Source organism: Pelmatolapia mariae, linkage group LG1, assembly GCF_036321145.2.
Source record: "Pelmatolapia mariae isolate MD_Pm_ZW linkage group LG1, Pm_UMD_F_2, whole genome shotgun sequence".
NCBI lineage: Eukaryota > Metazoa > Chordata > Actinopteri > Cichliformes > Cichlidae > Pelmatolapia > Pelmatolapia mariae.
This window is the reverse complement of record NC_086227.1, coordinates 32,673,050-32,691,267: the sequence shown is the minus strand read 5'-3', so window position 1 is coordinate 32,691,267 and position 18,218 is coordinate 32,673,050. Positions and strand designations below refer to the sequence as shown.

Sequence of the window (18,218 nt, the reverse complement as noted above, 5' to 3'; positions counted from 1 at the left end):
TTATCAGAGTTAGACAGTAGAGGTACCGTTTTATATTGGTTTAAAATACACAGAATTTCTCAATTTGTTTCATTTCAGTAGCGTGATCAGTTGTGAAGTCTTTGCACTGAAACATCTTAATAATTACTGTGAACTTTTACATTTATATCATGTTTTCATCGTGTTGTGATTTATTTGCAAAAGCAAATCCTACACTGTTTTAGACTCACCGTGTCTTTAAGAGCAGTTACAGTATTGTCTGTGTCTTTTAGTCAGGTACTTCAGCATCTGCTGCACAAAAGCTTTTCTTTTAAAAATTTATGGGCCACTCAGAAAATTTCTGTTGTGGTCTAATGGCCTTGATTATAAACTGGTTGCAAACTAACAGCACTGTATTAATGCATTAAAATGTTTCTTTTATTTCTTCCTAATATTTCGCCTTTTCTGGTACCTCTGATCCTCTGTCACCTCAGCCTTCAGTAGATGAAATATTTTTCTTATTCAGTCTTACATTTTCATTCCATTTTACCTCTATAAACACTGCACATGAACTTTACAGACGTTATTATAAAATACAGCATTAAACTTTAACATATCGGGGGGTTGTTTTTCTTCCACAGGAATTAATCATGGGCCAGTGATAGCCGGAGTAATCGGAGCAAGGAAACCTCAGTATGACATCTGGGGCAACACAGTCAATGTAGCCAGCAGAATGGAGAGCACTGGAGAGCTGGGAAAAATCCAGGTATGTTCTTTAAGGTCAAATGGTCACTTCTCACACAGCATATCTCAACATAGCTATCGCTGGATTTACAAAAGATCCAATTTCGAGCTGGACTCGGGTTTTATTTTCCTTACCTATCTCAACTGCTGCAAAAATAAACTCCTCCTGTCCTTAACCAGCCACGAGAACATCCTCTGAGAAAACCGTTACATTGTTTCTTTCTCTTCCAATTGCACTTTATGCTCTGTATCACATTTATTGGCAGATCAAAAGCTATTCATGCTTTAACTTGATAAAATATGTAAATTACTTTGGAATCAAAGCCATTAGCAGAGGCAAAGTGCCACCTGAGATGCGTATTGTTTAATGTAGTCACGGGAAAATGATTTTGCTGCAAGCAAGGTCTCGCATTGAATTTGGGCTAATCCAATTTCCTTTCCGTTTGCTTTGCCTGCTTTCAGGTAACAGAGGAAACGTCTGTCGTGTTGCAGGACCTGGGCTACTCATGCGAGTGTCGAGGACTAATCAATGTGAAGGGGAAAGGGGAGCTCAAAACTTTCTTTGTGTGCACCGATATGAGCAAGCAGCAAGGTATGGGTCTGAGCTGAGGCCAGGTCAATGCTGCAAAAAGAACTGGGGACAAACTAGTTTACAGACTCCTGCTGGTCACACATGCGGACCTGATAGCTGCGTTCCTGTGATGTTGCTGAATTAAGGATTTTTAAAGGAACTGCTTGTTTGCTGTGTGGTGGATATTGCATTCAACACTCAGCATCTCATGGTTGGATCAGGAGATGACTGAGGAGATGGTCAGTATGTAAAGATGTATCGCCATCTTTTTCTAGTCACAAACACATTGACACAAGTGATCGATCACTTTTGTACTATTTTCCATGTCTGTAATTTTATGTGATAGAAAAAAACGTGTATTGTACTAAAGCCAAATGCAGTTGCGATTTTGGATGACCATTTTGGTCCTTTAAAACAAAAAATAAGAGGGGGGAAAAATCTCCAGTGGATTCTGTTTGAATCTGAATTTGAAACTTGTATGGGTTCCGTTTTGAGAGGCGATGGACACTGTTGCTGTTACTGTGTAATGAGCCAGACATAAATGTGTTAAGCTGTTTCAATGTCAGAAACCAGCTGTGCAGAAGACAGAGAAACTTCTCTTGCTCCCATCTATAGAAGTAAATCTAGTAAGCTTTACTTTGTGGCTAAACTGCAAATCCTGAAGCAGATTAAGATTAGGTTTCCATCACTTTGTGGTCTTTATGTGACCTTTTAGGAATTTCAGCTGTGCTGTTTGGCCTTAGGAACAATAATTTAATATTAAGATATGTATTGTGTTTCAGGAGGAAATACATTTTCTTTATGTATGCCATCTGTGTAAGTGTTTAATCTGCTCAGATAAGAAATCCATTTTCAGCATCTTTGCCTGCCTGTCTCCATATATGCTGCGATGAAGGGTATCTGTGACGCTCTCTTCGATGTCCTCGATCTGTGTGATCTAACAACCTGCCTGCTGTGAATGTTTTTTCTGGCCCCAGCTCAGAGACCACTTAAACTGATCTGGATCACTTTCTGTGCCTCTGAAACTTGTCTTGTGGCCTTATCTTCTGAGACCAACATTTTGTTTGTAATTGTGGTTACATAATATTAACAATAATAATAATATACTGGCCTTTCCGTGAACAAATGTGACATTGACTTTTGTACAGTTACAGAATGTAATAAATGTTTTAAGTCTGCAGTTTGTCACGCAGCGTTATACAAGAGCCAAGGTTGTTGGTTTTTATTAAAAAAGGTTTATTGGCTGAAAAGCATACAAATGTAACACAAAAAGCACTTTTTGTACAAAACTTAAGTTATTACACTGAATGAGAGTGTTTGGAATTTCATTACACAGCGATGACTGGAACCACATCTGGACAACAGGTCTCCATGGCTTCAGCCGTGTCCTGCACTGAAAACGTGGAAAAGTTCTCGTCTGCAATTTTCTGTTTTTTGTAAGGTTACATACTGCATTTCACACAACTTAAGAGAAACTGCCTTTTACCTGTAGTGAGGTCTATGAAGAGCTCAGGTGGGTCTGGAGGGGCAGCAATGCCCATGGCCTTCCTGATGCCGTAGATACTGCTGACATCACATGGGGCCACCTGACTAGTCAGCTCAGCCAAGTTTGATGTCACCTTCTCAGCTGTAAAGGTAGGAGGATGAACATGAAGACAGCAGGAAATTAAGATATTAAGAAAAAGCAGATTTAAAAAAAACAACAACAGAAAAACAGATGTAGGACTGGTTGTATTTACCAGGCCTACATTTGTTTTTGTTTTTTTTATATCTATTGATACTCTGACTTGGATCCGCTGCTGTTTGTTTTTGCAGCTCCAAACATGTTGGCAACAGAGTGTCCTCTGGTGGGCAAAACGGGCAGCACTCATAGTTGAAGGGTGTTTCTCACATCTCTCCTTTACTTTAATTTTCATTTATTAACTGTTAAATACACAGATACAGACGTATCGACAAATTGCTAATAATATTAAATGTGATGGCAGGAGCATGCTGCTGACATGTTTATCATGGTGACAACACTTGAGGCAAGATAACGGAACTGCTATTAACCTTGTAATTATATTAATTAAATTATCCAACATTTTAATGCTGAACTGAATAAAGAAATAGCTTCCTGCCTTTACACGTAACATGATTTGATTGGCTGGTGCCTGTATTGGCATTCTACATGACTAACTATTAAGTTATCAGTACAAACGGCGAGCGAGAGAAAGAAAAAAAGCAGATATGAACTGAAGCACATTTCTTAAGAACTGTTACATCCATTACAAAATGTCACTTTACAGGAAGTGACCTCAGGAAAAACAAGCTGATATGTTGATACATGTTGATAGCTGGAAGTGGCTTAAATACCGTATATGGTTTAAATGCTCTTACATGGAAAGGAAGCAATCAATGAATCATCCTAAATCAGTGAGTAAACTGATGGGCAGGTTTGCGAAATAGTACTTAAAAGAAAAAAGAAATTAATTTCTTGTCCTGTTGTAAGATAATCAGCCTAGTGTGGCTGACTGTACTTACAGCAATTGACGTTTCTTGTTTAAAGTCTCCTACATTTTGATGCTGAACTGAATAAGGAACTTGCTCCCTTGGTTTAATTTGATTGGCTGGTGCCTGTGCTGGCATTCCACAAGGCTAACTCTTAAGTTATCAGAACAACACTACTTGTTACAGCATATAACAATTCAGTTCAGCACTGCATGAAGTCACACCATCCTAAGTAACAATTTACCGAGTGAAAAGGTTATTTTAAGCACAAAAGTATTAAATGGTGATCAAGGACAACCATTTATCTGAAAACCCCACTAATTGTAAATATAGCCTATAAAATTAGGTCTCTTTTTAATTGTATAAAGTCATCTAAAATAGAGAGCTACGTATTGCCATTCAGCATAAAAGTTCTTTTCCACAAAATGTGTCTCTTAAAAAAGAAATTTTGGCATAGGTTACATCAAAATGTCTTAAAGAAAAATATTCTGGAAAGGGGGTCCCAGTGATCTGAATCAGGCCAATGTCTACCACACCTGTGAAGGATGCAGGCCACAGAGGTAAATGAAGTGTTGTTCCAGGTCTACAGCTGACTTTAGTGGAAGAACAAAGACGCCAATGCACTATGAGGCTCTTACCCAGCTCCAGCTCCTTGGCAGTTGGGGCCAGCAAGCAGATCATGTTTGGTGGCTGCTTGGCGCTCAGACGTTCCCTCTGAACTTCCTGCAAGTTACGCAGGAGCTTTGTAGTCTCGTCCAATTTCTGCTGGATGTTCAGGGCTTCTGTGTGAGGGAAGGAGAACACGCAGTGAGTAAATACTTCCTCTGAGTTCCTCCAGTTACCTTCTGGTAACCCCCCTCCCCCAAATCATTTCTTTCTAACACAATATATCCACTGTTTCTGAGCCCTGACACAGACCCCTGAGTTCTCGTGTTACATCAATACTCGAAGGTGCTGAAAGCTGATGACAGAAGAACTCTAGAAAGATCTCAAAGGAAACATAATAGGATGATGGACAGCTAATATGTCGCTCAAACAGTTTTAGACATTAAAATGTTTACATTATATACAATCTTGACAGAACAATGAGCCATGGTACACTTATGTATATACGTAGGGAGAACAAATATTATAATAAATAATGGCCATGAATTTTAAAAAGTACCATGACAGATTTTTCGTCATATCCCCAATACTATGTGAACTTGTATTTTTCTGATTCTCATTTCTCTTCTCATAAGCATGAGGCAGGTCCTTAAACTGCATGTAGTGCCACAACTCTTCTTATTTCCTGCCATCAAGAAAAGGCATTAAAAATATTTCTGCTGAGTTAAAAATTAATACCACTAAGAAGGAAAATAAATCCCTTTTTGATTGTCATACCATCAAAGAACGATGGGAAGCCAGTGGGGACATTAACAGTGCATTCACGCAGAATAATTGAAAAAATACATTCCCATGTTGGCTTTGTCATCTCAGTTTTATTTAAATAGCAACAGCATTCATCCAAAGGTACTTTTGATCGTAAAGATAAAGATCCTGCAAAAAATTGGGACTGTAAGAATTATGACACGAGAACTGAAGGTCTGCAAACTTGTATCATAATTCCATCATGCTCTATCACAATATCCATTTTAGGATGTTAATGCTCAGCTAGATCCTGGTAGTCTGGTGAGTGCTGTGATATTTAAAGATGTTTTTTTTCTCCAGGTAAATTTCAGTATTTTGATGATCATGTTTATGATTAAGTGACGTTCCCTGTGGTAAAAAACAAAAAAAAATCCCCAAAAAACAACAACCCAAACCAAAACCCAGGTATGAACTAAACCACTTAAGAATTGTTAGGGTCAGGGCTGTAGTGACTGAAAGTTTCCTGTGGATGTAGATCTACATCTGTATGTAGATGTAGAACACTAGGTGCTTGATTTTGGCAAAAAATGTCATCACAATTACTAAGGTCACAAGTTTTTGATCATGTAATTAACACAGATCCAGGGCTGAGGACCGTGCGGTGGCAGTGACAAAAGATGAACTAAATGTGCCCATCAATGTAATTTGGGCTTTTGGGTGGAAAAAAAAAGTAAAGTGGAGGTGCCTGAATGACAAAACAAGAGCATGATTGCGAAACAGAATTCGGCACAATAAGCATTTTATCTTGATTAGCTTGTTTTCATCATGGAAAGATGAAAAGTATTCATGACATGTGTTTATAGTGCTTTCTAAAGGAACCAAATTAAACATTTTTAAAGACTTCAAGATGTTCTGATCATTCCTAAAAGTGTAATTAGCTGCAACTTTAAATACAGGAAAAAAAGTCAGACGTTTTACCCTCAGAAAGCTCCTCAGTCATCTGCAGGCCTGCAGCAGAGCGTAGGAAATCCAGTCTGTCAGATGTTTGGGGGTCAGCTACCTACCAAAGACAGAGGGGAAACAACATGGTTAGTTAGATTAGAAAAATGCATTCCACACTGGACATAAAGGGAACATCACAATCTTTTGAAGCTTCTTTTGTCATGCTACTTCTTCACTACAATAAAATCAGGCCTAATCAAAAGCTGCAACACCCGAGCAGGGGATGAGAGTAAACTGGAGGGCGGCCAAAAACAGCAAAAAGCTAGCACAGAGGGCCGCTGTTTGTCTGACAGTGGGCCCCTGCTCTGGTTTCCTCTACTGCTCTGAGGAGCGATTCAGCTTCACAGTCAGTGGGCAGTAGAGGAAAACAGTCCTCTCAAAATTCTCCAACAGCGGGCCTTGAGCATGTAGCACTGCTGTGTTTTAAAAGGAAATGTTCTTTCCATCCTTACACCAAGCCCCTGCTATGTTGACACAGCTGGTGGATGCAGCAGTCATCAGCTGAGGCCATCTAGAACACAAATTAAATCCATGGGGTATAATGGAGGAGCACGTGATATGCTTTGCACTGAACAGCAGCAGCTTCAAAAGCAGTGCTGATGAGGATGAGTGGCTCCAGTTTTGTATTACATAGCGAACGCTGGCACTCGTCACTCGACTCACCTCACGCACATTTCTATTACATGCTGCACATTTTTTGATCAGGGTTTCAGCTCCAGATTCTCTCACCTCCACGGTATCCTTGTCCTCTTGTATATTTGACAGCTGTTCTACTTGCTGGAGGAATAAAATGACAAAACCCCCCCCAAAGCAAAACAAAAACATTTATTTAGTCAACTGGAAGACTCTCCTGTCCTGAAACAAAAAACAACAAATGACGTCAGAGAAAAAGCTTACTTGCTCGGTGTCCTTCAGGATTCTTGAATGCTCTCCGTTTGTCACTGCATCCAGGAGGTTGTCTGCCAGTTTGTACACATACTCTTCTGATTTGGCCAGGAACTCTGACAAGCTGCCAAACAACCAACCAAATGAAACTTTACTACAGTTATTTCCTATGCAGCAGCGCTGTAAAAGTCTGAATCATTTTGTTGACTGAGAATAATGACAAGTAGTTGATATTGACACTCCTGCAAATTGGTGGAAAAATAACTGCACCTCCTACACAATCAGTCAAATAAGGACGTGCTACTAATGGTAATTAAAGATTTTCATTAATTTGTAAACAAAATCATACTGTGCTTTTCCGTTTAGAGGCAAAAACAGACACAAGAGACAATGAGCATTTGGTAACAATAAGCTAAATACATATAGTACTGTGCAAAAGCCTTAATTCATTCTTCATTTTATATTTTGCAAGGAAAACATACATAAAAATACAATATTTATGGCAAAAAACAGAGTCTGTGCAACTTGACAGCCACCTGTTTAATACTGAGGCTGCTAGGTTGGGGGGAAAGAAAAAAAACAGACGCCAGTATTTAATGGTCACAATATTGGTTGTATGTGACATATGCGGTCTGTTTCTGAATGACAGATGTCAACCTTTGATTTTGGAGTGCTCATCGTTCACAAGCATGAGAATGGCCAACATAAACTAGGTTTTATAAAAGGGGTGACCAATTCATTTTCCCAAGGGGCCACATGAGAAACTGGGGGTGTTGTGAAGAACTGCACCGGTCCCAGTTTCCCATGACCCATTGGAAAAATTGACTGCTTACCCCCTGTTTTTAAAATCAACCCTCATTTACTGAACTTTTCAGTTGAATGATTTAAAGATCAACCATATATATATGTATTTCCTTAAAATTCACCTAAAAATTATGTAGACAAATAAAATTTAAATTCAAATTCTGTCATGGATAACTAATGGTCCCCACTGGCTGCAGCCTTCATCATAGAACGAGCCCATGTAGCTTCACCTACTCAAACCTTTTTATGGCTTTTATATTCCCTAGATCTTTTTCATTCTGAACACTTTGGAGTTCCACAAGGTGTACCAACCTGTTATGAGCATGAACATCATGAGAGAATAAAACAGAAAGAAGATGAAACTGAAGTTTACGAAGAGATGAAGGGTTTGAGTCAGGGTGAGGCTCCACTTACAGTTTACCTCCTCCTGATACAGAAAATCCAGTGGAAAAAGAGGAACATCTGGAAAGTAATCAGTGAGGAATGCCTCGCTGCGTAAAAGCCACAGAGCTCGGGTCCTTCCACAGACACGCTGCTCATACCTATCTGAGCCCTGCAGGCTGGACTCGTCTCCATAGAAAGAGTAGATAAGGTCAGAATCTTCCTTGCTGATGTTGGCGAAGCTGGAGTCGTAGGTTGGCGCGTAGGAGGTGAATGGCCCATAGCTCATGTAGGACACTGTGGAAAGTGCCGCACACAGATAATTTATTGTTTTTCCTTTGAGACTCTGATATCGACAATATGGAGAAACATAAAGGTAGAACCGTACCTGGAGTGATCCTGTTCCTCTTGTCCTCCCTGAAACCCTGCAAGGTGTTCACACCGCTCTGCAGCCGGTTGGACATCATGCCAAGTTTCACAGGACAATAACCCACATCTGCAACAGCAAACACAGTTTTTTTCCCCCTCAAGTCTCTGGCTGCATCATCATTTCTTTTATAGGTCTGGAAATACTAATCAACCATTAAAATTTCCCACAGTCATAGTTTACAGAAATTAAAATCAAAGAAGCCAAAGGAAACTTATATTTCGCTTTTTTGTGTATAAAATGTTGTTATTTAAAGTGGATATATTATGCTTCTGTATTTGTATTTTTGGACTTCAAGAGTGGTGCAGCCTCTCAGTTCATCCACGGCCAGAGCCTACGACAGAAGCTGATGGTGTTTTCATTTATAACTGTGTGGGCTGCAGTGATGGAGTCGTGTAGTTACTTTTCTAGGGTTTCAGAACAATTTGCGGTTATAATGTCTCTGTGATGTAGATTTAACACAGAAGTATAACTCCAACTGAAAACAGACTGTTTTAGCTCCTCTTTCTTTAAGCTGTTTCCTTCTGATTGGTTGTCCTACATAAACCCCTTTGACTCAAAATTCTAGCCTGCACTTTTGGCCTAAAGGGATTAATGGTATATGTGCTGATCTTTTTACATTAAAGCCATATTCAATATGAACATCCACCACTGTGTCAAATTGTAATAATTGGTCTAATTGAGCTCTTTTATAGTTCCAAAATGGTCTCACCTCCTGCTGAGGGATCTGCTGGGTTGAGGATAGCCAGAGTGGTGGAGCCATCTGACTTCCGCCTTGCAAACTCCAACTACAAAACAAACAGTGATAGTGAAAGAGGAATAAAAATAATGAGAAAATATTACATTATTGGATTGTAGTTAAATAATTAGATAAGACACAATGGACATCAGATAAATAACCAGCACTGAATCTACAACATCGTCTCAAGAGTCTAAAACAAAAAAGAAGGTGTGGATATATTTTAAACTGGGGCCCTTACTGGTTTTTAAACACAAAGCCTAATTTTTAAAATAGTGTGCCAAAGCTCTTTTGGCAAAACAAAAGCGGCAAAGCATTTTTATCCATGCTCTAAATCTCTGTGGTCACAGACTGCACACACAGCCTGTAAAAATAATAACACTAGTGAGCACTGATTACATACCACATCACAAAACTAAAAACACAGTGTCCAGAACATGTAACTCAAATCTTTTCAACCTTAAGCAGCTGTTCTGTAATTCTAAAGAAATTACAAAAATGTGAAGTAAAAAAACAGAAACTATTCTTCCACTACGATCTGTTTATTAATAAAAGGAAACATCAGTATATCTTGATTCAACTTTATGGGCCAAAATTCCTAAATGGGGCAAAATAGCGAGTGAGCGCAATTGCCAAATAGCGCTAAAGTTCAAAAGGTTAACAACTCTTACAATTTTGTCCATTTGTAAATATTGAGAGAACTTTTTTTTCTGGTGCAACATATTAGTAAATCTGGCCCTATGGGGTTAAACGAGGATCTGCTGGGGTTAGTTGGTTCGCTTTGTCTTACTTTTTTCCCCTCACTGAGAAGAAAAAAAGAAAACATAAGTAAATATTTACAATTTATATGTAATGGAAATCTGAAAGGATTAATATATGTCTCATATTAGATTTTCCTTATCTAATCTGCAATGACTTTTCTTAATCCTGCTTTTTCTCATGTCTTTCTCATCTACCCTTCAGATCATTTCATTCAATTACTGCTTTCAACTTTCAACAAGCTCTTGCTGGCTATGTACTCTAAAGCGAGTTAAATTACATCTGCACTTAAGTGTTAACAATTGGGAGTTATGCTTAAGAAATTACATTTCTGCTGTACATGAGTTTAACTTTACCTTTCCATGGTTACTATTTTGATTCATAAGATAACCATGGTGCAAAATGCGTTATACTGTGTGATAATGTATTTAGTGTTGGAAATTTTGTCTAAATCAGTAAAAACTGCTTAAGATTTTCCCAAAAGAGCAAGTCATTCCACAAAGTTATTTAGAACATTCTTAAGAGAATGGGACCTGTAATACCACAATGTCATCTGAAACATTATGATCTAAAAGATCAGATATATCAGTTTGAAAGCGTGTTCTTGTGTTTAACCCTGTTTTCTCACATCAGACTGCAGCACTCTGTTGGACAGCTTTCCTCCAGACTCCTCAATGACCTTGCGTATTTCCTCAAGCTCTTTCTCTGCTTTTGCTGCTTCGTCCTTAGAGTCTTTGTCCTGTCTGCAAATGAAAAGCAAATTGAAAGATGCCAGATGATGAGACACTCTGACCGTGAATGTACTTTGTGGCAACAACAAAAAGTATACACACAGCAGAGAGGAAATTTGCAGGAGTTTTTCTGTTCATTGTATGCCCACAATCTGCTTTCATTCCTCTTATAATTTACCTGTAAGCTTTTGCTGACGTCAACGAACACAATAAAGATTTTGAGACAGCATGTTTTGCGAGATAAAAGGTAACTGAATGAAAAACAGCCTACTACGTGGCTTTCCGGGGCTCGTCCCCTTATAGCGAGTCATAATAAAATGCATAATGTCAGCATACGGGTTCTGTTACATCACCAAGTTAAAACACAGCTGTAAAAGATGATAGCCAAGAGAAAACAAGCCCCAGCATGTCATCAGGCATTCCCCACATTCTCAGCCTCCAGCTCCACAGTGGAAAACAAGCTCACGGGAATCAACACGGTGCACTTCTGGGAAACTGTTTCCACTCATATGCTGCATCTCTTCATATTTCTCAGTTCTGCTGATACAAATGTGAAACCTTTTACTCTTTTAATTTTACAAATATGTAATTGTGTCAGGCCAACTGTAATTTTAAGGGGTTAAAATATTGACAGTATGGTCAGGAGTATTATTAAAATCCCTCTATGAATTGCAGTCTGGGCTCTCCAAGCTACACTTAAATGTGGCATCAAGGCTTAAGGACACGTGTGCAAAGTCAACATGTGAAAGGACCTGGGAGTGCTGGGTGTCTGTGACCTCTCGCTGCTGTCCGTAGTTGCAGGTCCCTCCTTGTTCTGGTCCAGAAAGGTGCTTGTTTGTTCCTCAGATTTCAAAGGTTGTTTGGCAGAAGGGTCAAGACCAGCCATAAAATCTATGCTTTGCTTCAGGCTGTCCAGCCTTTCCTATTAGGGAAGGTGAAAAACATGCTTTTTACTTGGATTTAAGAAAGAGAAAAAAAATAACCAAGGAGAAGAAAACTGTGGTGCTGAGTTTGTGAGCATCTGCTGCCCCCAACTGTTGCTTTGTTCTTAAAGCAAGGTTACAGCAGCCTGATTTACACAGATTATTTTACAGCAGGCTATTTATCAGTAGAGAACACCTGGGTCCTTATTTGAGTGCTATTTTGGAACTTTTAGTACATAATTCACTTTTCTCCTGTCTCAATTATTGTAACTCACTTTTTATGTAAATGGTAAATGGCCTGTATTTGTATAGCGCTTTACTTAGTCCCTAAGGACCCCAAAGCGCTTTACACTACATTCATTCACCCATTCACACACACATTCACACACTGGTGATGGCAAGCTACATTGTAGCCACAGCTGCCCTGGGGTACACTGACAGAGGCGAGGCTGCCGGACACTGGCGACACCGGGCCCTCTGACCACCACCAGTAGTGGTGAAGTGTCTTGCCCAAGGACACAACGACCCAGACTGTCCTTACAAGATGAACTGCCAACTCTTGAGCCACGATCTTTAGATTACTATGAGCCTGTTTTCAAATTGTCCAGAATGGAGCAGCTCTGCTGCTCACAAAAACAAAACATTTTAGTTAATTTTAAAATGTTATTAATAACACATAAAGCCCTACATGGCCAGGGTCCTGTCTATATAACAGTGCTAGTGACACCACATTCCAACAACTGGCCTCTCCGGTCATTTGATTACAGTCTGTGAACTATTCCACACTCTTCTATTTTAAATCCAGAGACGACCAAGCTTTTGAGGTTGCAGCTCACAAACTTTGGTACACGCTTCCTTGTTTTAAAAGACTGATGACAGCAAATTTTTATATGTTAACTTTTCTTAAAATGTTTGCCCCTTGTATGTAAGAACGAATGTAAGACTGTATGTTTCATTTTCTGTCTGTATGCTGGGCAGTACTACGGAACTATGTGTTTTAAAAAGTGCCATTCAAATAATGTTATGGTTATATAATTATAAAAGAAAAATCGGTGCATATGAATGCAGTATGTTTGTGTGCATTTTTTATTGCTGACAGATGTCTACAAAAAAACTACAACAGCTGATGTGGACACAAATCGTCTTTACAACTTTAAAATTACTGCAAAGTTTGTCATACATTAGGCTTGATAAAAATTTAGATGCACAAAAAATTATTTTAAATAATATATTTTTGGGGGCTTTCAAACTGTGCACTGTTTTAAAATAAAGCTCCTCAATTTTTTATTTTTAAAACTTGATGAACCCAAATTACCCCCAAGAAAAAGAGGTCAAAGAAAATGACGGTCCAAGGTCACGATACCTGGCTCAAGATCTTCATTCCGGAATGTAACAGTTTCCGTGCTGCTTTGTGGTAGATTGTCTCAGGTTTGTTGTAAATCATGGCATTTTCACACATAATCCTGAAATCAACCTGCATCAATGACATGCGTAACATTTTAAAGCATGACAAATACAACAGCTTCTGTTAGTTAAAACACACTAAAAATGTGTTCAAATGTGGCCTTTAGGGAAAACAAATATACTTAACATTTTTAACATGATTTAAATTTTTTTTGAATAAGATGAAGACATCATTGACAAAAAAGGTCACCCAGTTTTAGCAGTTTGATCAAACAAAGAAGTATAATCTGCAAATTGCACTGAAGCTACTTGTCATCAAAGACAGGCAAAAAACATCACCTATCAGAACCTATTAGTACAACTGGCAGTAACACAGACATGTACCTTGAGTTCATCCAGTGACTGGTAGCACTCTTTCTTTACTTTGTCCTTCATTGTACTGAAGTCCATGGGACGCTTGATGACTGCAGAGTAACCAGGAGCAATGAGGTCTGTCACTGGAAATGAAAAGAATGCGTTCGGGTCTTTCCTGCAGAGGAGACACAAACAGTTTTTAATCGCAGAAATATCATTACCTAATGCGATGAGTTGCTCACCTTATTATTTATAGATATTACTAAATGTCAAATAATAAATAAAAATGCAAATGCACAATTATCCCTGATCAATAGGTGATAAATGCTGCTGCACCTTTGGAGCTGCCTAATGAGCTGATTCAAAGCTTCCTGCAGAGGAGTCTGTTCTTTTTCTGTGGAAAGGAGCAAAATAACTTAAGATTCTTTCTACAACCTTCAGAATAAGTGTTAGTATTAATTTGGGAAATATTTAACATTACCTTCCTGTTTATCAATCTCTGAACGTATAGGAGTCCTGCTCTGCTCCCGGTCATCATCTCCATCTGCGTCCTGCCCTTTCTTCTTTTTAGTTACCTAAAATAAACAAACAAACATACATTAAATTCACACACACACTACCCTTTTAAAATATTTAACATTATATGCTAAATTATCTATACCAACAGATATGATGTTTACCTTCTTCTTCCCCTTTTCCTCCTCTGGTGACCCAAAGCTTTTCTCTTTATCCTTTTTCTTCTTCTTTTTCTTGTCTTTGGGTTTGTCAAAGTCAGCCGGCTGTTCGTCATAAAAAGTGTCAAGGCTCGAGCTTCCTGCCGTCACTTCATTTCCGGACACTTTCAGCACCAGCTTCAGTGGTCTGTCTCCATATTCTGTACAAACAAATATCGATTAATAATCAAAATAATAGTGTGTGACTACAGTGAGAACATACGGCAGCTTAGGAAAGCTAGAAACAATAGCCGCTAACAACTAACTCGAAGTCATTTAACTTACGCTGCACGTCTACCGAACAATGTATTGTATTCACACATCACCACCTCAGTATTATTATTTTTCATTTAAAAAAATGATGGAAACGTGTAGATATCCATATAACTAAGTCGGGAAGGTAGTTTAGCAATAAGCTAGTTTACCAACTAGCTCTATTGTCGTGCTAACAGTGCTACAATACAAAAACACAGGGGCTACGAGTTAGTTTAAAATGTAAAAACGGTTTATTCTGATAAGCAGCTGAACTGTGTGGGATGAAATACCTTCATATCCATGTTTCTCGGACTTATGCTTTTTGTGCTTCTTGCCCATTGTCTATGTTTTGGTCTGCACCGGCGGCCAACTGCTGTGGCTGAGCACTGTGGTAGCGGAAGTAAAATTTCACCAGAGGCAGATACACTTGCAGCGTCACCTGTCGGTGCGGCGGTGGTAATACCCATGTCTATGGGTACGACCGCCCTTTCAGCCGGAAGGAGGCGACATAACCTTCGAAATAAACTTCAATCACGGACCCAGGCCTGCACAACTGCCATTTGCCATGACCCCCCCCCCCCCCCCCCTTTTAAAATAACATATGATAATAATCGTTCACCTGGAGAAATCACTGTCAGCTAAAATGCTCTTAAGCCACATGCAAATACAGGGAGCACATGTTAACCACACTCGGTTATGTATTGATAATTCAGCACGCCTGAATCATATACAGAATGTCCATTTTCCTTTAATATATGGATAAGTAAATTTTTTTTTTTTTTTTTAAATCGAGATGCTTAGAAGACATGTCCAACTGCAGTACTGTGAGTATAAACACATGCAACAAGGGAAAGTTCATGATGAAAAGAAAAAATGTAGTATTGCATGAAGCCAGGAAATTTGCAAGTGGCGCAATATTAGAAAAAACCTGAAGTAACAGCTTGTTTTTTCCTTTTTTTAGTCCACTATAAATGTCACACAGTAAACATGCTGAGCTTTTCTTTCCTACAACCAAAGTTGGTCAAACTCAATGCTAAATTTAAAACACAGGTTTTCAGTTTTACTCGGATTACATCAAGATTAGTTTTTAGAGCTGACATCAGACAACTGTTGACTGTATTCATCAGCAACCCTTTAACACACCTGGAGTGTTGCATACTGATGTGTTTAAATGATCCATATATATTAATTTTAATGCACTGGGTATACTTTTATTGCACTTTTTTTCCATAACATTATTTCAGTGATTGAAATCAGTGTCTTAAGACCCAGGCATATGTCCTCTACATGTCTTCTATATGCAGCTAACCATGATAAGCCAAGGAAATTCTGGAGATGTTTTATGCAGAGACATTTTTTAGCCATAAACCATAATATTTTTCTAAATGTAAAAAGTTATTTGGGTTGTGCAAGACTTCACAAAAAGAAAAACAATATTTCTGATCACAAACATTAAAAAGTATGTTTGTGCAATCACCTGCAGAAATTTTACTCACCGTATTCTTTGCCTGCTTATAAACAAACTGTGGCAGAGAAATAAAAGTATCAAATACAAAACAAAGACAAAATAAATGAATAGTATAAATATGGTAGTTTACTTGGAAATTGTGCAATTATGCCACTTGTCAACTCTCCAGCCTCTGGATGCAGACTTAAGTAGACTTTTTTCTTATCCTACAGAAATGTAGTAAACTGGAGCAGAACCCTTCACAAATTACCCTGAATGGTTTGTGTAATGAGTTGGCAGAATATATTGGCATCTTCAACACGGGTGAAGTAAAGTGTCTCTAAAACACAGTGGTTAATATTGAGGTCTTTCTTAAAACTTAAATTTAAAATTTGTTAAAAAAAAACCAGACACCTCTGTAAAGAAAAGAGAGATGATATTTAGTTGAATGTTGACTTCGCAGGACTGTAGCGGCAGGAGCTTCCCTGTCCGTTTCGGAGCTGTTATACTCGGTTAAATTGGGACATATTGTACTGTCTGATGAATGACAGATGTTTTATTCATGGCGGAAAGATAGTCTACATTCTTTGATGCACATTCCAGGTTTTATGAAAAGGGCAAAAGATGGAGCGGAAAACTCGAAAGGAATGAAGATTGACAGAATCCACTATTTGAGCCATTCCTGGTCATAGATGAAGACATGATATTTATACTCTGTTATCGTTTGAGTCTCCTATCTTAGCAAACTCATCCCCAGCAAATTACTATAATATATTCTTTACATATTCGCTGTTATTGTGTTGGGGAAAAAATCAGTTGCATGTTATCCATGGCCATATTTAAAATTAAAATAACCAGAAAATTTAGCGTAGTAATTCAGAGACTGATGGTTTTCTTATGTGTCATTTGTGCAAATGAAAATGCACATACAGCTGTAATTCACTTGGAGCTTGATTTAGACCCTTCTCCCTGTGATGAAAAGTCACTGAGTTCCTTATGAAATAGAACAGTCAGGGAAAGTGTTTCCCAGCAATATGCCCACAATTCTCTGAGGAGTAATTGTGTTTTCTTTCCTCCTTGACTAAAATTAAACACACAAATAAAGGATCATTTGTGGGCCCCAAAAAACGATGGATTTTCATCCTCCCTTAAACCTCTGAAGGCAGCAGAAACAAGTTTTCAGCCTGTTTACACTTCCAGCAAATATGAGTTGGAGATTGGATTTGTCTACATAGTAAGTGCTGTTAGGAAATTGAGGAAACTGTTTCAGGCCCTAAAACCAAAATAATAAGCTGAAAGACACCAAAATGTTCTACAAAGTTGAGGAGCTTAGTTTCATTTTGGACTGTTTACATACCAGGAATGATTGGTACAGCTTTATAGTCACTCATGAACATACACATTTTCTTTCCAGAAAAAAAAGTTTGGAATCGTTTACGTGTGTTGTATGGTGTATGTTATTGTGTATCACAATCCTGGATAGTAGCTTTGAACAAAGTGATTATAAAATCCCTAATACCAAATACATTTTGGCCTTTTTGAGCCTTTCTAATGAACATTTTAGATAACTACAACATGAGAACAAACCTCCTTTCAAAATGTTCTTCATTTACTGTCCATGCAATGTAATGAGTACAGCAGTCAAAGATAGATGTCTGTGTTCTCTACAGATTTGCTGGTCCAGTACTACTTTGCAGCCCCAGAGAGGCCGTGGGATCCATCTGCTTGAGTCCAGCTGCAGAGCTGCGCACACATTGGAAGTCCATGGATTAAAAGGAGATCAGTTACACCAAACAGGGTTAACAAATGGCAGATGTTGTGAAATTCATTATCCTCTGTCACAACAGAGGGGCTAAAGGGACCCGGAGACCATTTCCACATGAAAGCTGCTTCCCAACAGAACCATGGGAAACCGCTTCCCGCCCTGCAGACGGGATGGAACTGGCATGTTTTGGTCTCTGCACATATACACAACAAAAATACAAACAGGCATACGAATGCAGGCTTTGAACGGTTTATCTGTTTTGCACATGGTTTGACTGAACCAGCTTTGGAGATAAAATGTGCTGTTTGGACTGCCTGAGCCAGAGCACCACAGTCCCCCCCCACCCCCTTTTTATGGTGTTGGGACAATCTGGTTTGAGTTGGGCTGTAAAATGTCATCCTGGTGACAGTCCTGTAGTTAAAAACCATCTCTTAAAAATAATTTAGAAAACAACTTCCCCTTTATTTTCACTCTTGGTGTTTTCGTGTATTTTCTCTGATTTTGCAACTTTTTGTT

At 38.6% G+C, this 18,218-nt stretch overlaps 2 protein-coding genes across 5 annotated transcripts in view; one reads left to right on the top strand and one right to left on the bottom strand.

Moving 5' to 3' along the window:
• adcy7 (adenylate cyclase 7) overlaps positions 1-2,400 on the top strand; it is a 64,795-nt gene extending 62,395 nt beyond the window's left edge. For both annotated transcript variants that reach the window (XM_063479109.1, XM_063479101.1), the window contains 2 exons: positions 600-724; positions 1,165-2,400. In XM_063479109.1, coding sequence (XP_063335179.1) covers positions 600-724; positions 1,165-1,311 — 272 coding nt within the window. In that variant the 3' untranslated portion in view covers positions 1,312-2,400. The remainder of the gene's footprint in view (positions 1-599; positions 725-1,164) is intronic.
• Positions 2,401-2,493: 93 nt separating this feature from the next.
• On the bottom strand, positions 2,494-14,885 carry brd7 (bromodomain containing 7). Of its 3 annotated transcripts, none has more exons than XM_063479123.1 (17): positions 14,781-14,885; positions 14,203-14,396; positions 14,004-14,097; positions 13,859-13,916; positions 13,553-13,697; positions 13,128-13,238; positions 11,594-11,763; positions 10,739-10,853; positions 9,325-9,400; positions 8,574-8,681; positions 8,347-8,482; positions 7,013-7,124; positions 6,845-6,892; positions 6,092-6,173; positions 4,402-4,545; positions 2,760-2,900; positions 2,494-2,666 (listed from the first exon to the last, which is right to left on the bottom strand). In XM_063479123.1, the coding sequence occupies exons 1-17, from the start codon at positions 14,827-14,829 to the stop codon at positions 2,602-2,604; spliced, it is 1,848 nt and encodes a 615-aa protein (XP_063335193.1). In that variant the 5' UTR covers positions 14,830-14,885; the 3' UTR covers positions 2,494-2,601. The 3 variants fall into 3 exon arrangements, with proteins under 3 accessions (XP_063335193.1, XP_063335202.1, XP_063335212.1); XM_063479142.1 differs by having other exon boundaries at positions 2,548-2,661; XM_063479132.1 differs by lacking the exon at positions 6,845-6,892.
• Positions 14,886-18,218: the final 3,333 nt, after the last annotated feature.

Coding starts and splice junctions, on each gene's coding strand:
- brd7 (XM_063479123.1), bottom strand. CDS start 14,829: ATGGGCAAGAAGCACAAAAAGCATAAGTCCGAGAAACATGGATATGAA. Junction 13,698..13,858: donor CTCATTAGGCAGCTCCAAAG/GTGCAGCAGCAT, acceptor TCTCCTCTGCAG/GAAAGACCCGAACGCATTCT. Junction 9,401..10,738: donor ACAGAGTGCTGCAGTCTGAT/GTGAGAAAACAG, acceptor TTTGTTTTGTAG/TTGGAGTTTGCAAGGCGGAA.